The following is a 15,937-nucleotide window of genomic DNA, read 5'->3' as shown; positions in this document are numbered from 1 at the left end:
CATAACTTCTTTCCACATGTTTACAGTTCGTCATCTTTCTCACCTCTACTATTGAAGAGTTCCATATCAAGGGGAATAACACTGGTGGAAATATTTTTTAAGAATGCCTGCAATTTTTCAATCAATGTCAGAAAAACAACTAAATATACCAATAACCAAAATTTATTTACTGTAACAAAATGGGAACACAGACATTTGTAGGAATTCACAAATAATCCAGCAACCCATGCACATAGAGAACAATATGCTACTCAAGTGTGTAAAAGAGTCTTTAAAAAGATATTAATGATGAACTCTCCACTCAAACTTGTAGAAAGTTACAAAATAATTCTTTATCAACAATGATAATCACAATTTTTAACATTTAGATGTTTACCTTAGCATACAATCATAAGTAATATCTTATTTCTAGTCATTTTATAGCAAGATTTAATGTCAACTTAAAGACAATATACATGTACAAGTAATGTTCTTTACATATCAGAAATGAATGGTTGATATTTTCATACAAAATGACTTTCAGGCTATTTTATAACATTGACAGTTGGTTATTTTCCTCCTCTAGCCATGGATGTGGCAAATAAAAGCTTCTGTTGTTTCTTTTTCTTTTTTCCTGGTAGCTTTTCCATTCTAAAGCCTCCGTCTTCTGTGTTGCCTTGGGCTACAAATATATATACTACTAATAGAACACATCATATCTTACATATCATTCATAAAATGCACAATGTAATGTCATGAATCAACTTTTTTTCTCTCTCAAGAGCTGAGGTTTAAAATTTGTAAATATCAGAATAGTCATATATTTGATTATGAAGGAAAACTAACTTGTGTGACATGTATTTTTCCTACACTGAAATATAGGCAAAGTTACAGAGCATGTAACTTTAATTCTCTCTGAATTAAACTAACACTGGCAATAGAAAAGAGCACCACAACTTAAAAGATACATGTGTAAATTTAGTATGTAACCCCTCACCTTTTCCACTCTCTAGATTTTCCAAAGCAGTTTGTATGGCCTCTCCAAAGGAATTCTGAAAGACTGGTGCAGCTGATCTTTCCTCGTCACTTCCATCGCTATCCCGGACCGATGGTTTGAGGTCTCGTTTTGGTTCACTGACTTTTGGCCACACTGGGGCTTTCTTTGTTCCTCCTCGTAACATCTACAATATAGATTGGACAAGCATTAAATGAGAGGTCACACAGTATTATTGGGACTTTGCAAACTGTTTAAAGTAAACATGGAAATTTACTTGTGGTGGTACTTTACACTAAATATGACATACATGTACCTGTGCAAATGACAAGGATGTCTGTTGACCATCATCTTCTTCCAAGGAAGACCCTAATGTAACACCTTCTGTAAAATGTAAATCAAATTTGTAAACATTCAGTTTAAAGGGTCAAAGCATTGGTAAAAACAAAGTTATACGATTTGCAATTGTTGGGACAATCTATGATACTGTAGTTTTACACAGAATTAGTAAGTGGACTTTAATAAGGTGAGAAGACTGATAACAGGCTCCATTGTTAACAGAATTTTTCTCATGGTGGACTCTTGCCTTGGAGGAAAGTGATGGCAGTCTTTAACTCTCACACATAAAGATTTTAGCCAAGAGGACTACCTAGATAGTTGAGGAGGGAGAAATGGCAGATTCCAATGTTTACAGAACAAATCTTAACACTAGATGATGATTGGGACTCTTATATAGGGGACTCCCAATGGGTAGACTGAGGGTACGCTTCAATGACCTTCCTTATAGTGGATTCCTAACAGTTAGAAAGCTGATTTAGCTTCCATAGTGGAATTCTAACAATCAGAAAGCTTATGACAGACTTCTACAAATAGTTTTTTTTACCTAGGGGGCTCCCTATGGGTGAGGACACTGACGGCACACTCTCACTGCTGTCGCTTTTAGCTGTGGGTGACATGGGTCGATTCTCAGACACAATTTGAGAACAGAGGGCAGATTTTACGATCTTCATCCCTGGGCTGATTCCAAGTCGACGTTTCTCTTCGTCCTGGATTTTTTTGCTCCATCGCTTCTCATATCTCACTCTTTTTTGTCTTAAACGTTTTCTATGCTCAATATCATCTATAATCAGAAAAATGCTGTTTCATGGAATGGTTACAAAGCACTAAACAGCTATTTTAAAATCTGCAAGTCTTCTCAAAATTAGAGAAAATAAAGATCATTTAGTATTTGTAATATGATCATTTTTAACAGAAAGGAAAAGATTGGATCAAATTTTAAATAAATTCCTGTAAACAATACGGGTGATTTTCATTACTCCTGAAGACTGAACACATAATCAAAGGGGATACTTTACCAGCAAAGCAGTTGAGGGTGTCCCTGGACAGGGTCGGTGGTCTGAGGTCAAGTTCAGCCACCTGGAACTCGCTGGTCAGTGGAAGGTGTGACAGGTAACGCAGTCTCCTCCTCAGCTCCTAAACAAATATCAAAGTACTGATATTACTAGAGGCTTCAAACAAATATCAAAGTACTGATAATACTACAGGCTTCAAACAAATATCAAAGTACTGATAATACTACAGGCTTCAAACAAATATCAAAGTACTGATATTACTAGAGGCTTCAAACAAATATCAAAGTACTGATATTACTACAGGCTTCAAACAAATATCAAAGTACTGATAATACTACAGGCTTCAAACAAATATCAAAGTACTGATAATACTACAGGCTTCAAACAAATATCAAAGTACTGATAGTGCTACAGGTTTCAAACAAATATCAAAGTACTGATAATACTACAGGCTTCAAACAAATATCAAAGTACTGATAGTGCTACAGGCTTCAAACAAATATCAAAGTACTGATAATACTACAGGCTTCAAACAAATATCAAAGTACTGATAGTGCTACAGGCTTCAAACAAATATCAAAGTACTGATATTACTAGAGGCTTCAAACAAATATCAAAGTACTGATAATACTACAGGCTTCAAACAAATATCAAAGTACTGATAGTGCTAAAGGCTTCAAACAAATATCAAAGTACTGATAGTGCTACAGGCTTCAAACAAATATCAAAGTACTGATAATACTACAGGCTTCAAACAAATATCAAAGTACAGTGGTTCCCGTTTTATCGAATAGTCAAGTTGTCAGCCTAGTTTTATCCGAATAGCCGAAAATTAGAATAGCCGATTGCTCCATACCGAGTCCAAAGATAGATGTATAGAGCTACATGTATTGATAATACATCGTAGCAAATTTCAAACTTGCACTTTCGTTTTCTTTTGACATGTTTACTTAATGACTTTACTAAAAATAATTTATTTCACTTACTTATGAATTTAATATGAAATTCTTTTTCAAATAAATTGACGTATAGAATATATTCTTTGATAGTTATTGCCATCTTTCTTCAGCACATGTTTACATTCCTTCTTCGATGGTCGCCATTTTGGAAACGGAAGTAGACTAAATGCTTGACTAATAACCGTAAACTATTTTTCCCTGGATAGATTGTAAATTAAAAATAAACAAAAATATTAAATATATGTAATTGTTTCGTTTTTATTTGTTTCTTTAATACGGTTACGTATTTTATACTGTGTGTGAGTTTACCAGTCTCGTTCTTGTCTGCTGAAGAGAGATTTTGAGAGCCATGTGGAGAAAGATGGTATGAATTTTGAGACGTATTTTTATAGAACGGGCCATTTGTGATTTTTACCATAAATTTTGCACTGAAAAGTGAATAAATATTAAGCCAATTGACCAAGTTAAACGATTGAATTGGTTTATTTCATTATCCAAGCAAATTGTCATATACAAGCTAATCAGTTCAATAATTAAAATTTCACGCCGAAAAAATTGCAAATAATTGTCATAATTAACAAGTGCATCATTGAACCCAAGCTGATCACCACAACTGTAATCAAAACATATCTATTTACTATGCCCACTATTGACACAGGTAAGGTGCCTGTGTGCGTCCAGGCGTAACTAATCCCCTCATTGTCGTACTCAAGCCAGTCAAGGTAATTGGTGTCAAACTGTGTAAACAAAGGCTTCACATACGAAGTTGGAGGTGTGAACAAGGTGCTGATTATCAAAAAAACACTACGATAGTCCAAATTTTTGTATCGGATAAAACGAAATTCCAATAGTTTCTCATCAGAATATCAGGTGAAATTATTAATAAATATATAAGAAATGGTTTTGTGCTCTGATATTATATTGAAATAGCCGAAATATTCGTTAAACCGCTATCCGATAAAATGGAAGCCACTGTACTGATAATACTACAGGCTTCAAACAAATATCAAAGTACTGATATTACTAGAGGCTTCAAACAAATATCAAAGTACTGATATTACTACAGGCTTCAAACAAATATCAAAGTACTGATAATACTACAGGCTTCAAACAAATATCAAAGTACTGATAATACTACAGGCTTCAAACAAATATCAAAGTACTGATATTACTAGAGGCTTCAAACAAATATCAAAGTACTGATATTACTACAGGCTTCAAACAAATATCAAAGTACTGATAATACTACAGGCTTCAAACAAATATCAAAGTACTGATAATACTACAGGCTTCAAACAAATATCAAAGTACTGATATTACTAGAGGCTTCAAACAAATATCAAAGTACTGATATTACTACAGGCTTCAAACAAATATCAAAGTACTGATAATACTACAGGCTTCAAACAAATATCAAAGTACTGATATTACTAGAGGCTTCAAACAAATATCAAAGTACTGATATTACTACAGGCTTTAAACAAATATCAAAGTACTGATAATACTACAGTCTTCAAACAAATATCAAAGTACTGATAATACTACAGGCTTCAAACAAATATCAAAGTACTGATAGTGCTACAGGCTTCAAACAAATATCATAGTGCCAATTTACAATGAAAGCTTCAAACTTAAACAGGTATTGATTATAATAAATAAAAGGTACTGATTTATGAAATGTGACTGAAATATGAATATTAGTCATTCTAATCATTATTTATTTAAACAAAGAAATCAGTGACTGTTTTGTGGTAATTTTACTACTATTACTTGGAAATAGCATTAAAGTAAGATATGCTTGTAGCAAAGTACAAGGGACAATCAATTTCAATTTGTTGTAAACAATAATTGCTATATCCTTCAACTACAGGGAATGAAAATCACTCTGCTGTAAGTGTGAATTCTTTATATAATAATGTAATATTAATATATAATAATAATTATAATGTAAGTGTGTTTCATGTTTTACTGTACATGTTTGTTCCTGAACATTATGAAGATTCTAGTGACATACTGTAAATGCTGGTAGCTAACCTCTGTCATGAATACACTTTCCATTTCCACTATCTTGGCTGTGATAGTCTGTGGACTGTGTTCTAACCCCCCGTACTCCTTCACCAGACACCTGGCATTTAATGCATGCAGGAAAATACGCTGTCCATCCTCAGCTGCAATGGAAATCAACATTTAGTGCTGAGTTATGAAAAAGTCTGCACCCTGGCTGTCTAACTACTAATGGCCATCATTCACTACACTTACTAGTCCATAAACTCATGATATGTCTATTATCAAATCATTCATGGTACATAGGTCCTGCCTTTCATTCTTCCTTACCTATTTCTGATTCAGGATATTTTTATATTATATAAAAGGGTTGTTGGACTGTTTGATAGAGTGTTTCTTTTATATGGAATCCATAGTTTACATGCTTGACCCAAATCAATTACTACTTACTAATGTCACAAATGTAAACTGTATGTATACATGTATACTTTTGAATGTTCACAATAGAACTAATACTTTCAGCTTCAAAAAGTTTGTATGCTAACCTTGGTAGAAGTAAAATGCATTGTTGATATTTTTGGGCGAGTCTCCTTCTATATGGGGGATTTCCAAATTCTCCGCTGCCTCCTCCAGGGGCAGGACATCTTCTGGCATTAATGACCCGATCTCTGGCACATCAGAGTCCTCCTTTGAAGGAGTGTCAGTTTGTGATAGTTCATTAGTTGGTACATCAGGGTCTATCATGGTACATGTAGGTGTGTCAGTTTGTGATAGTTCATCACTTGGTACTTCTTCATTGGAGAAAGCACAGATATACTCGGTGGCATTCTGTGAACAACATGAAAACATTTCATTATCTCCTCACTATAACAAAGGAAATTCTTCTTGCTTGTGCTAGGACCTGTTACACAAATCTGAGTTATTTTATTGTACTGCAGTTGATGCTTTATATTTTACTTCAAACACAGTAAAGAAAAAATGCTAATTCCGGAGAAGAGTATGAGAAGGACTGTTTTCTTTATCCTTTTTACCTGTGTGGGGACATGGATTTGATCACTCAGAGAACTCTCAGATGCTGGTTCACTCACAAATGATGAAGATGAATGTCTTCTCATCAAGTTCTCTTCCCTTGCCTGAAAAAAAATGCAAGGATACAGAACTTGAGTAATGATAAGGCATAACATTCTACAGTAATTCACACCCAGATAAGAACTTGACTAATTATTGGGCATAACATTCTACAGTAATTCACACCAAGATAAGAACTTAAGTAATTATTGGGCATAACATTCTACAGTAATTCACACCCAGAGGAGAACTTAAGTAATTATTGGGCATAACATTCTACAGTATTTCAGACCTAGATAAGACCTCTTAACTGTAACCATCTATTCTGCAGTTAGCCTTACCTTTAAGTGATGTAGAGCAGAGTCTATGAAGGCAATTTCTGAGGTCTGGAAAACAAACATACTAGTTATCAATGAATCACAATAGAAATGACTGACAATGCAAGTTTTATTCCTAACAATTAAAATCTTAGAAACTGATTTTTTCTTTTTCAGCCTATAAATACACAATGAAGTTCACTGCGCATACAGCGTAATTCCATCAACTACAGATTTACAAACAAAAATATTTATTTTTAGAGCCACTTCAGATCATGATTACATGTACCTCTGCCTCCTGATTTTTCTGCTTCAATTCACGTCTTTCCGTATCAATGATCTGACTCTTTATGTAATCCTTGTCTGCCGTCAGGATTTTCATGCCAGCTGACTTCCTGGCATCATCTGAAAATCCAACCAAAAAACTCAATGTACTATATCTCTACAAATGATAAAGTGGAAGAATTTAAGCTAATCCAGGCCCCAAGACCATAGACTGAGAACAGACTTAAGTCAAAATTTCAAATCAGTGTAACTTTTGAAATAAATTTCAAAATGAAACAAAATTTTCAAGTTATGTTTGTATTAAAATATTTAACAAACTTGCAAGTTTTTAAGCATATTTGTTAAATAATAATGAAAATATTCAAAATCTACATTTAGACTTAAGTTTATTCTCAGTTTATGGTCTTGGAGCCTGAGTTTTCTTCAAATGTTATTAATTTTTGATGACTGATCTCATTCTGGTTATTGCAATAATTAGGTTAATCCTTTTTTGTATATTATGATTATTTTGATAAATGTACATGTAATTCAGGGTACTGTGACTATTTGAAAAATCTTATTCTGGATGTTGTGATAATTTGATTAATGTTATTTCTTATTCTGGGTGTTGTGAATCACAATTTGTGATAATGTGATTAATCTTATTCTGGGTGTTGTGATAATTTTTTGATAAATCTTATTCTGGATATTGAGATAATTTCCTGAATCGTGTATGAAGACTTTTTTTTTTTACCAGTAATACTCATCATGGTGCTTTCTCTCTTTTCCCACAAACTTTTTGGCATGGCATAAATTGTTCCCCTCTCTTTTTTCATCAGCTGCATTGTTATAGTTTGTCCTACTTTGTACATTGGGAATTTCTCTGTCCGTGTGCTGAACAAATAAAAAAAATACTTAAGGCCAAACAAAAAAATATGTGTGGTTCCCGTTACACTTCCAAAAAAATTAGGGTAGGTAGGTAGGGATTTTTTTTTTTTTTAAACAAAATGATTTTCTTAATTTTTTCTAAATAATACCTATCACTGCTTTGCAAATGGCATTTAGATGTGGTGTGATAATATACTAGTCAATATTGGTAGGGGACACCTACATGCTAGCTTGCTTTGGATTTAACACTATTAAACACTTGCACTATGTTTTGCAAGGAGGCCGCCACTGCTGAAACTAAAACTTAAACTGGAGCCATTGATGGAAATCGGGGGAAATTCCGGAAAAAATATGAAAATTGCCAAAAAAAGTTTAGGGTCTGGGGTATAAAATAGGGAAGGTAGGGTAACCAGAACCACACATATTTTTTTATTTGGCCTAATGAAACATGAACTAAATTCCAAGATACTGCTGTAAATTAAATTACTTCATAATTTTTTTTTTGATTTTTTAAAATTTTATCCACAGAAAAGAAATAGTTTAGCAACCCTATGCTAGGAATTACACTGAGACTTCAAAACTTCTAATGCAAATGTAAAAAGTTTACAGACTATAACATAAAATATGACACACTAAAGGGAAATTTTTGAAACAGGAAAGCTCCTTCAGTCTATGTTTCAGATGAGCTAAAAATTTATGACTCCACTCCAATATATAATTAGACCAATGACACATACCTTTTAAGATCTTTTTCATGAACAGACTCATAACAGATGGGACATTTCCTCCATGTTTGTTCACCCAGGGCTAAATAATGCAGAATGCATGGCCAGCAGTAAATATGGCCACATCTGGTCATCTTAGCTGCAATAGAAGAACATTTACATCATAAACCAATAAACAGCAGATGATCATACTTTCATCTCTACAACAAAAGATACTTTATTTCTAAGGCATGAACAATACCGCTGATTACCGGCAGTGGGCTGTTCCAGACATATAGGACAGGAGGATACTTCATGTCCCGAGACTCGCTGAAAGACAGAAGAAACAATCTTATACAAGTTATACTCCACCAGTACCTTGATCTTTAATGGAGAGAACTAATATAGGCCATTTTTGCCTAATGTTCCATCCACATTCATTGTATATACTTATATGTATATCGTGAATAAAATACTTCTTAACTATACTCCACCAGAGGAACTTATTACATGTATATGGCTCAGAAGAAAACACTTATTTAACATACCTACATGGTATACAAAGTATTTACAGAAAATTAAAAAGAAGTTCAAAGCTTACAATCAGCTCAATAGCGTCCCAGTCTACAAGAACATCAGGGTCCACTGTATGGAGAGTGTAATCGCCGTCATCCTTCACAATAAACTGGTAACTAAAATTAACATTCACCAACTTAAGAATGCAAATCTGGACTTTTTCTCAATGCCATCAAAATTTTGTAATTTAAATTTCATGTGTCTCAATAAAAAATTAGGAAATGTAATTTAAAAACACATTAGTATGTAAAGGTATTACACATTGGTAAATTATGGTAGGAAAATACCCCCCCCCCCCCCCCATAACGTTTTAGCTTTCTTTGATAGTTGGCATTTCATTTACATGTACTATATACTGTACATGTTAATCAATCTATATTTCCAGTTTGCAAGAAAAATGCTAATTAGTGTCCAAATTCCATAGCAAATGGCTTTTATCATAAATTGTTGGAGAAAATGCCCTTTTGTGTGAATTTTTTTCTTTTAACGTGTAAGGTTAAATACAAAGTTTAATACAGTCAAATCTTAATCACAAATGCAATAAAACATCCTAAATATCCAAGAGTTAAAGAGAAGGAAGTTGGGATTGAATTCACATTTTCTGTCAAGACCACTAATTCACTTCAATTTAGAAGTGTTGGAGATTCTAAAGGTCAACCACATATGTTGAGTTTCTGGTGAATAAAGACTTACTTGGCTTGGAGGTACTGCTCCTTGTTGTATAACACCTTTTTAGAAGACCCCTTCCTCCTTCCGTAGCCTTGGTAACTGTCTGATTGCCAGGATGAACGACACTTTGTTTTTTCATGACCCCTGCGTCCACCATAATTAAAGTTCAACAGGTGATTTAAATTGGTTTTTCTTCCAGAAACTAAATCCAGCTCCACAGAAAACTCCTCTGTCAGCTGTGGGAAAAAATTAATGCTTTTCACATCTAACAATTGAAATGGAATAGAAGCTGTTTCCCTTGTTAAATTCTGGTCATTTTTCCCTTAGGTTTTAATGGAATTTCCATCAAGTTAATGTGATTGAATAACTTTTCCCAAAGGGAAAGCCAAAAGACAGCCTTAGAATTTTGTTTTAAAGAAAAAATCTCCTTCAATAGTTGGAAATGACCAGTAAACTTGCTATATTTTTTTCTGTAATGAAAACAAGAATGAAATTGCTCCTAAATATTTCATTAGTTCAGGGATACATGAAAAACAGGGACCTTACACTTTGCAGTGAATTAATAAGTGAATAACTTATGGAATTTATAACCATGTACCTAGATATTGGTATTTTAATGATTTGCATCACGCAATATAAAATCACGATATAACAGTATACTGATAAAATCATGCATCCCTAGTGACAAATAGCTGAAATATGTAAAAAGTTTTGTTATTTTCCTAAAGCTTGAATGTATATTCCGATATAAATTTACCTCACAAGTCAAAACAAGGTTTTGCACTGATTAATCAGTATCCTAAACAGAATAATAAATGCTTCCAATGATGTATAATTTCTGCATAGAATTGACAAAGTTACATTCTATTCTTTCTTCTATCTAAACAAATTAACATTTTGGCAAAGTAATGATTACCATACAAAATATGCAAAGATCACGAACGATACCATGAAATCATCCATGTATGCATCAAAATGTCCAAGAGGAAAATAAGCATTGAGCACTTCCATTTCTATGAAATTTTCTAATGCAACACTAGGGATTATACCTTATCCAACAAATTTAAAAGACACACACATAATAAAAGGTTGTCATGTCCATGCATTTCAATGTGTTGTGCAATAGTGAATTTGGATTATCCCCCTTAAGTCTATAAATAAGTCATTCTTACGTCTTCTCTGGAAGGATCAGATTCCTGACAGTACGGTCCACTTCGAGAGCGAGGCCGTTTGTCAAACATGTTACGATTTTTCTGTGGTGTAGGCCTGCGTGGACTGTTTTCTGCCATGCTTTTTCCACTGTATTCCCTTCTTCTGCCTCCACGGCCAAACTGGCGGACTGCAGAATTCTCCCCTAAAATCATTCTTTGAAATTATTTATTGCACATTTTTCAGTACCATGCTTAATCAATAGTTTCTCAAGTTCATGTATTGTCCCTTATATAAAAATATTTCATATATATTCTCAATGTCTACAAGCTAAGGAATAAGTAAAATATGCTGTTCTTAATTTTTAAATAACTGGTTTCATGACTTGGTAATAGACATATTTGGTGAACAAGATGAAGCTTGTGAACAAATTTTGGGCAATAAATACTGCTGCGCTCACCATTATTTTGCAATCTTTTCGAATCGTTACCATTGCTGGATTTTTGAACAGTTGATGGCGATTGGCGATTGTTTTTCTTGTCCATTGTATTGCAATTTTCCTCCAACATAAACCCCCAAATTAAATGAGTTACCAGACCCAAAGGTCGCTCCTTCGTAGAAAGAAGAAACGCAGACTTCAAACGACGACATCTTCACAACTCCATGATTACCAACCAAAATAAATGAAAAAGTTATTCGATAAAGAAATTTGAGTAAATCAGTCAAAAAATAAGTAGCTAAAAGTTTTTGAATTTTGGGGGTTTGTTGCCCCCAAACACAAGTGGCTTTGCCCTTCCTGGTAGCAACGCTTGCAATCTTTCGACTGCAACCTAGAACTTTATATGGCGACGAGCGCCCATGAACATGAAAGATGCCCGGATGTCACGATAATCACATGATCAAAATAACGTCCCCGATAGAGAATAAGGCGCTTTATTTGAAGAGAAGATTGAAGACTGTTCAGTAGAGTTTTCTTCTGGTGACGACAGTGATTTGTAATCATTCTGGTGAATCTTATATAATGATATTCAATTAACAGTGATCAGGTCAGAGAAATAAGTGGGAGAGGAAAATTATGGATTGGAAAGGGGGGAAAATCGCACTTTAATTGATATGCTTTAATGATTTTTCAGCTTTGAACAGATCTGAAAAAAATCATGAAAAAATCACTCTTGAAGATGTGTCTCCTTCAGCGCAGATTGCAATCAAAGTCCTAAAAAGTTTTGGGCTATGTACAACAGTTCATTTGTGACCAAACAATTACTTCTGCAATGAAAAAACAAAGAAGACCCGAGTTCTGGTTAACAGAATTGATTTGTAATAATTCAGCACAGTGTGAAGTAATCATACTCACCCATGCCTCACCACACACAAGGTGGTGTACAGTTATTCAAACAATGAGACCCTGAACCAGGGGCCAAGAAATTCACAACTTTGGAAGACTTGACACCCTTGCTCAAATACATCTTTTGCCTTGTCCCGAGGGCTTGTCCCGAGACACAGTTAGATTATTCTAACTACCTTGTCCCTTGTCATCCGTTAACATTTGCACATTTTCAGCTTCTTCTCTGAAACCGCTGAAGCAGTTTCAACCAATTTTGGCATAGAATATCTATGAGTGAAGGGGAACAAAATTTGTGAATTACATAGTGCCTGCCCCCCCCCCCCCGTCAGGGTCTCTGGTGTTAGAATCAAGCTACGTAGCTAAATGTAGCGATTGTACTAGACCTGTTTAAAAGAGAGAGAGGGAAAAAAACAAATTTAATAACATTTCTCTAATGTCAGGACCTGCAAATTCAATAATGTTTTTCTACTGTTAGGACATGGCGGGAGTTGAAGATATGGACGAATTTGATGCACCATGTGACATGACAGCTGCGTACTGTACTCAAATTACGGAGGAAGACTATGAAAATCAAACAGTATCAGAGACAGAGAAAGCTTTGGAGGTAACAAACATGTAGTTAATTTCAAACCATTTGTACACAAACACTCATATCCTCTGAACATTTACTGAAAGTCCTGTCCTGTAGGCCTAATTATCAGGTCCAGCACAAACTCTTGATTAAGCTAATAGTTTGATTAAACTATTGAAACTACAGTTAAATTTCATATTTGAACACTAATACCATGGATAGGTTAAAATGAGTTGAAAGTCCAAACCACTTTTCCTTGTAATCCTTTGATACATCCTCAGATATCTCAGTCTTTTATTGGCCTGAGTTGGATACATAGAGATCTCAAATCCTCAGATATCTCAGTCTTTTATTGGCCTGAGTTGGATACATAGAGATCTCAAATCCTCAGATATCTCAGTCTTTCATTGGTCTGAGTTGGATACACAGAGATCTCAAATCCTCAGATATCTCAGTCTTTCATTGGTCTGAGTTGGATACATGGAGATCTCAAATCTTCAGATATCTCAGTCTTTCATTGGCCTGAGTTGGATACACAGAGATCTCAAATCCTCAGAAATCTCAGTCTTTCATTGGTCTGAGTTGGATACACAGAGATCTCAAATCCTCAGATATCTCAGTCTTTCATTGGCCTGAGTTTGATACGTAGAGATCTCAAATCCTCAGATATCTGAGTCTTTTAATGGCCTGAGTTTTATATAAAGAGATCTCAAATTCTCAGATATCTCAGTCTTTTATGCAACCGGCAAAATTAACCGTCTGTATGAGAAATTTTGCCAGCTATGAAATTTCCGTCACTGGGATTTTGCTGGGGCTGGTACGCGAAATCCGTAGGTTTTACATGATCTAGAGTAACTTCCCTTGAGTGCGCTCTTTTTTCAAGGAAGTTTGATTTGATCGAATACGTACTTCTACTACTGAGCAAGGCTACAGCTACAACTTGCGAGAGTAAAATTTAAAGAATAAATTTTTAATGAATAATTCCAACTTCATATAAAATTCACAACTCAACGATCGCAATTTAACTTTAGCTTTACAGGATATGATCAAGATTATTGAGAATTTGGGGCTTCATTGACACAAGCATCAGGTATCTACGGCCTAAAATGTCGAACAGGAAAATAAATGTTTGTTTTTTTTAAACATTCACTATCACTCCACAAGCTAGGTAAAGATTAACAACAACAGCAAATATTTATATCTAGGCCAATATAATTTTAAGACCTTACGAATAAAAGTCTTTATTTTTAATTGTGACTGAGACATAGGACGTAGGAATTCTTACAGAATTTCATCAAACTGAAAATGTAAAATTTTAAGACCTAACGAATAAAAGTGTTTATTTTTAAATCGTGGCTGAGACGTAGGAATTCTTACAGAATTTCCTAAAACTGAAAATGTAAAATTTGTATTCTCATTTATTATACCCTCCGCAAACGAAGTTTAGGGGGGGTATATTGGAATCAGCATGTCCGTCTGTCTGTAGACGAGATTTTGTCCAGACCATTTCTTGGAAACTGTTGCAAGGATTTATCTGAAAATTTGTACACTTATTATTCGCCATATGAAGGTGTGACCTGGTATTTTCATCTTGATTGGATAATTTTTTTTGCATTTTACAGGTGTTTTTTTCATTTTTATTATGTGGTTTTGTCCGGATCTGTTCCCAGAGACTATTGCGTAGATTTGTTTGAAAATTTGTACACTTATTATTTACCATATGAAGATGTGCACCTGGTATTTTCAACATTATTTGATAATTTTTCTGCATTTTACAGGTTTTTTTTTTTCATTTTTATTGACTTAGTCATTTCGGGTTCTTGTCTAAGGTTTGAGACATAGCATCTAGAACATCTGTACAAAAATGTGAACTACAGCTTGAAACTACTCATTAGAACTAAAATAAAAATCACAAAATATTAAAAACAGTTTTTACATTACACAGCAGATAGTGTAAATCTATTTGTCCCTTTGGAGTAATGAGTGGACATGCATCCAGTTAAAGATTAATTAATGAGTTCAGTGTGGGAAGCTGTTAGGGCATCTCTGATCAAGCAGGTCTTATCTGTATCTCCTAGGAATTGGGCAGAAAGAAATAAAGATCTCTATTGTCTAAGCCTCTTAATTGTAATTTATGTCTGTCAAAATACATAGTTACTGAAACCAGCCTTTTATTTTTAAAATGAGTTTGATATAAAGATATTAAGATCAATTTGACTTTGTATAATTAATTATGATATTTTTTTTTCAACAATCAATTTGCAGAGTGTCATGTCTCACAAAGATGACAGATAGTTGCAAACTATTTTTTTGATGTAATAAAAACACTGTAATTATTAGTATTGATGTTTTATTAGGCTGCACCTTAATTTCATTCATTAAAAAAATATAATGAGTAATTAAATTTTCACTCTAATAACTCGGATCTGTTCCCAGAGACTATTGCATAGATTTGTATGAAAATTTGTACACTTATTTAATATTTACCATATGAAGATGTGCACCTGGTATTTTCAACATTATTTGATAATTTTTCTGCATTTTACAGGTGTTTTTTTTTTTCATTTTTATTGACTTAGTCATTTCGGGTTCATGTCTAAGGTTTGAAACATAGAATCTAGAACATCTGTACAAAAATGTGAACTACAGCTTGAAACTACTCATTAGAACTAAAATAAAAATCACAAAATATTAAAAACAGTTTTTACATTATACACAGCAGATAGTGTAAATCTATTTGTCCCTTTGGAGTAATGAGTGGACATGCATCCAGTTAAAGATTAATTAATGAGTTCAGTGTGGGAAGCTGTTAGGGCATCTCTGATCAAGCAGGTCTTATCTATATCTCCTGGGAATTGGGCAGAAAGAAATAAAGATCTCTGTTGTCTAAGCTTCTTAATATTGTAATTTATGTCTGTCAAAATACATAGTTACTGAAACCAGCCTTTTATTTTTAAAATGAGTTTGATATAAAGATATTAAGATCAATTTGACTTTGTATAATTAATTATGATATTTTTTTCAACAATCAATTTGCAGAGTGTCATGTCTCACAAAGATGACAGATAGCTGCAAACTATTTTTTCAATGTAATAAAA

General features: G+C 33.8%; 2 protein-coding genes across 3 annotated transcripts in view; one reads left to right on the top strand and one right to left on the bottom strand.

Annotated features, from left to right (window-relative positions):
- Nucleotides 1-146: 146 nt before the first annotated feature.
- LOC133171843 (E3 ubiquitin-protein ligase RNF10-like) lies at nt 147-11,787 on the bottom strand. The gene is made up of 17 exons (XM_061306638.1): nt 11,384-11,787; nt 10,947-11,128; nt 9,799-10,010; nt 9,131-9,221; nt 8,802-8,859; nt 8,563-8,689; nt 7,692-7,831; nt 6,963-7,078; nt 6,698-6,742; nt 6,320-6,421; nt 5,834-6,116; nt 5,319-5,452; nt 2,329-2,446; nt 1,857-2,093; nt 1,290-1,357; nt 977-1,160; nt 147-661 (listed from the first exon to the last, which is right to left on the bottom strand). The coding sequence occupies exons 1-17, from the start codon at nt 11,490-11,492 to the stop codon at nt 549-551; spliced, it is 2,319 nt and encodes a 772-aa protein (XP_061162622.1). The 5' UTR covers nt 11,493-11,787; the 3' UTR covers nt 147-548.
- LOC133171844 (uncharacterized) overlaps nt 11,767-15,937 on the top strand; it is a 17,508-nt gene continuing 13,337 nt past the window's right edge. The window contains exons 1-2 of one of the 2 annotated variants that reach the window (XM_061306639.1): nt 11,767-11,891; nt 12,744-12,872. In XM_061306639.1, the coding sequence (XP_061162623.1) occupies nt 12,747-12,872 (126 nt within the window). In that variant the 5' untranslated portion in view covers nt 11,767-11,891; nt 12,744-12,746. Of the gene's footprint in view, nt 11,931-12,743; nt 12,873-15,937 lie in introns of both variants that reach the window. The other variant, XM_061306641.1, reaches the window with a different exon arrangement.

Source organism: Saccostrea echinata, unplaced genomic scaffold (assembly GCF_033153115.1).
Source record: "Saccostrea echinata isolate AGI-Se365-2 ecotype Australia unplaced genomic scaffold, CSIRO_AGI_Sech_v1 ptg000054l, whole genome shotgun sequence".
NCBI lineage: Eukaryota > Metazoa > Mollusca > Bivalvia > Ostreida > Ostreidae > Saccostrea > Saccostrea echinata.
The sequence above is the reverse complement of the archived record's forward strand: the minus strand, read 5'-3'. Positions and strand labels throughout refer to the sequence as shown.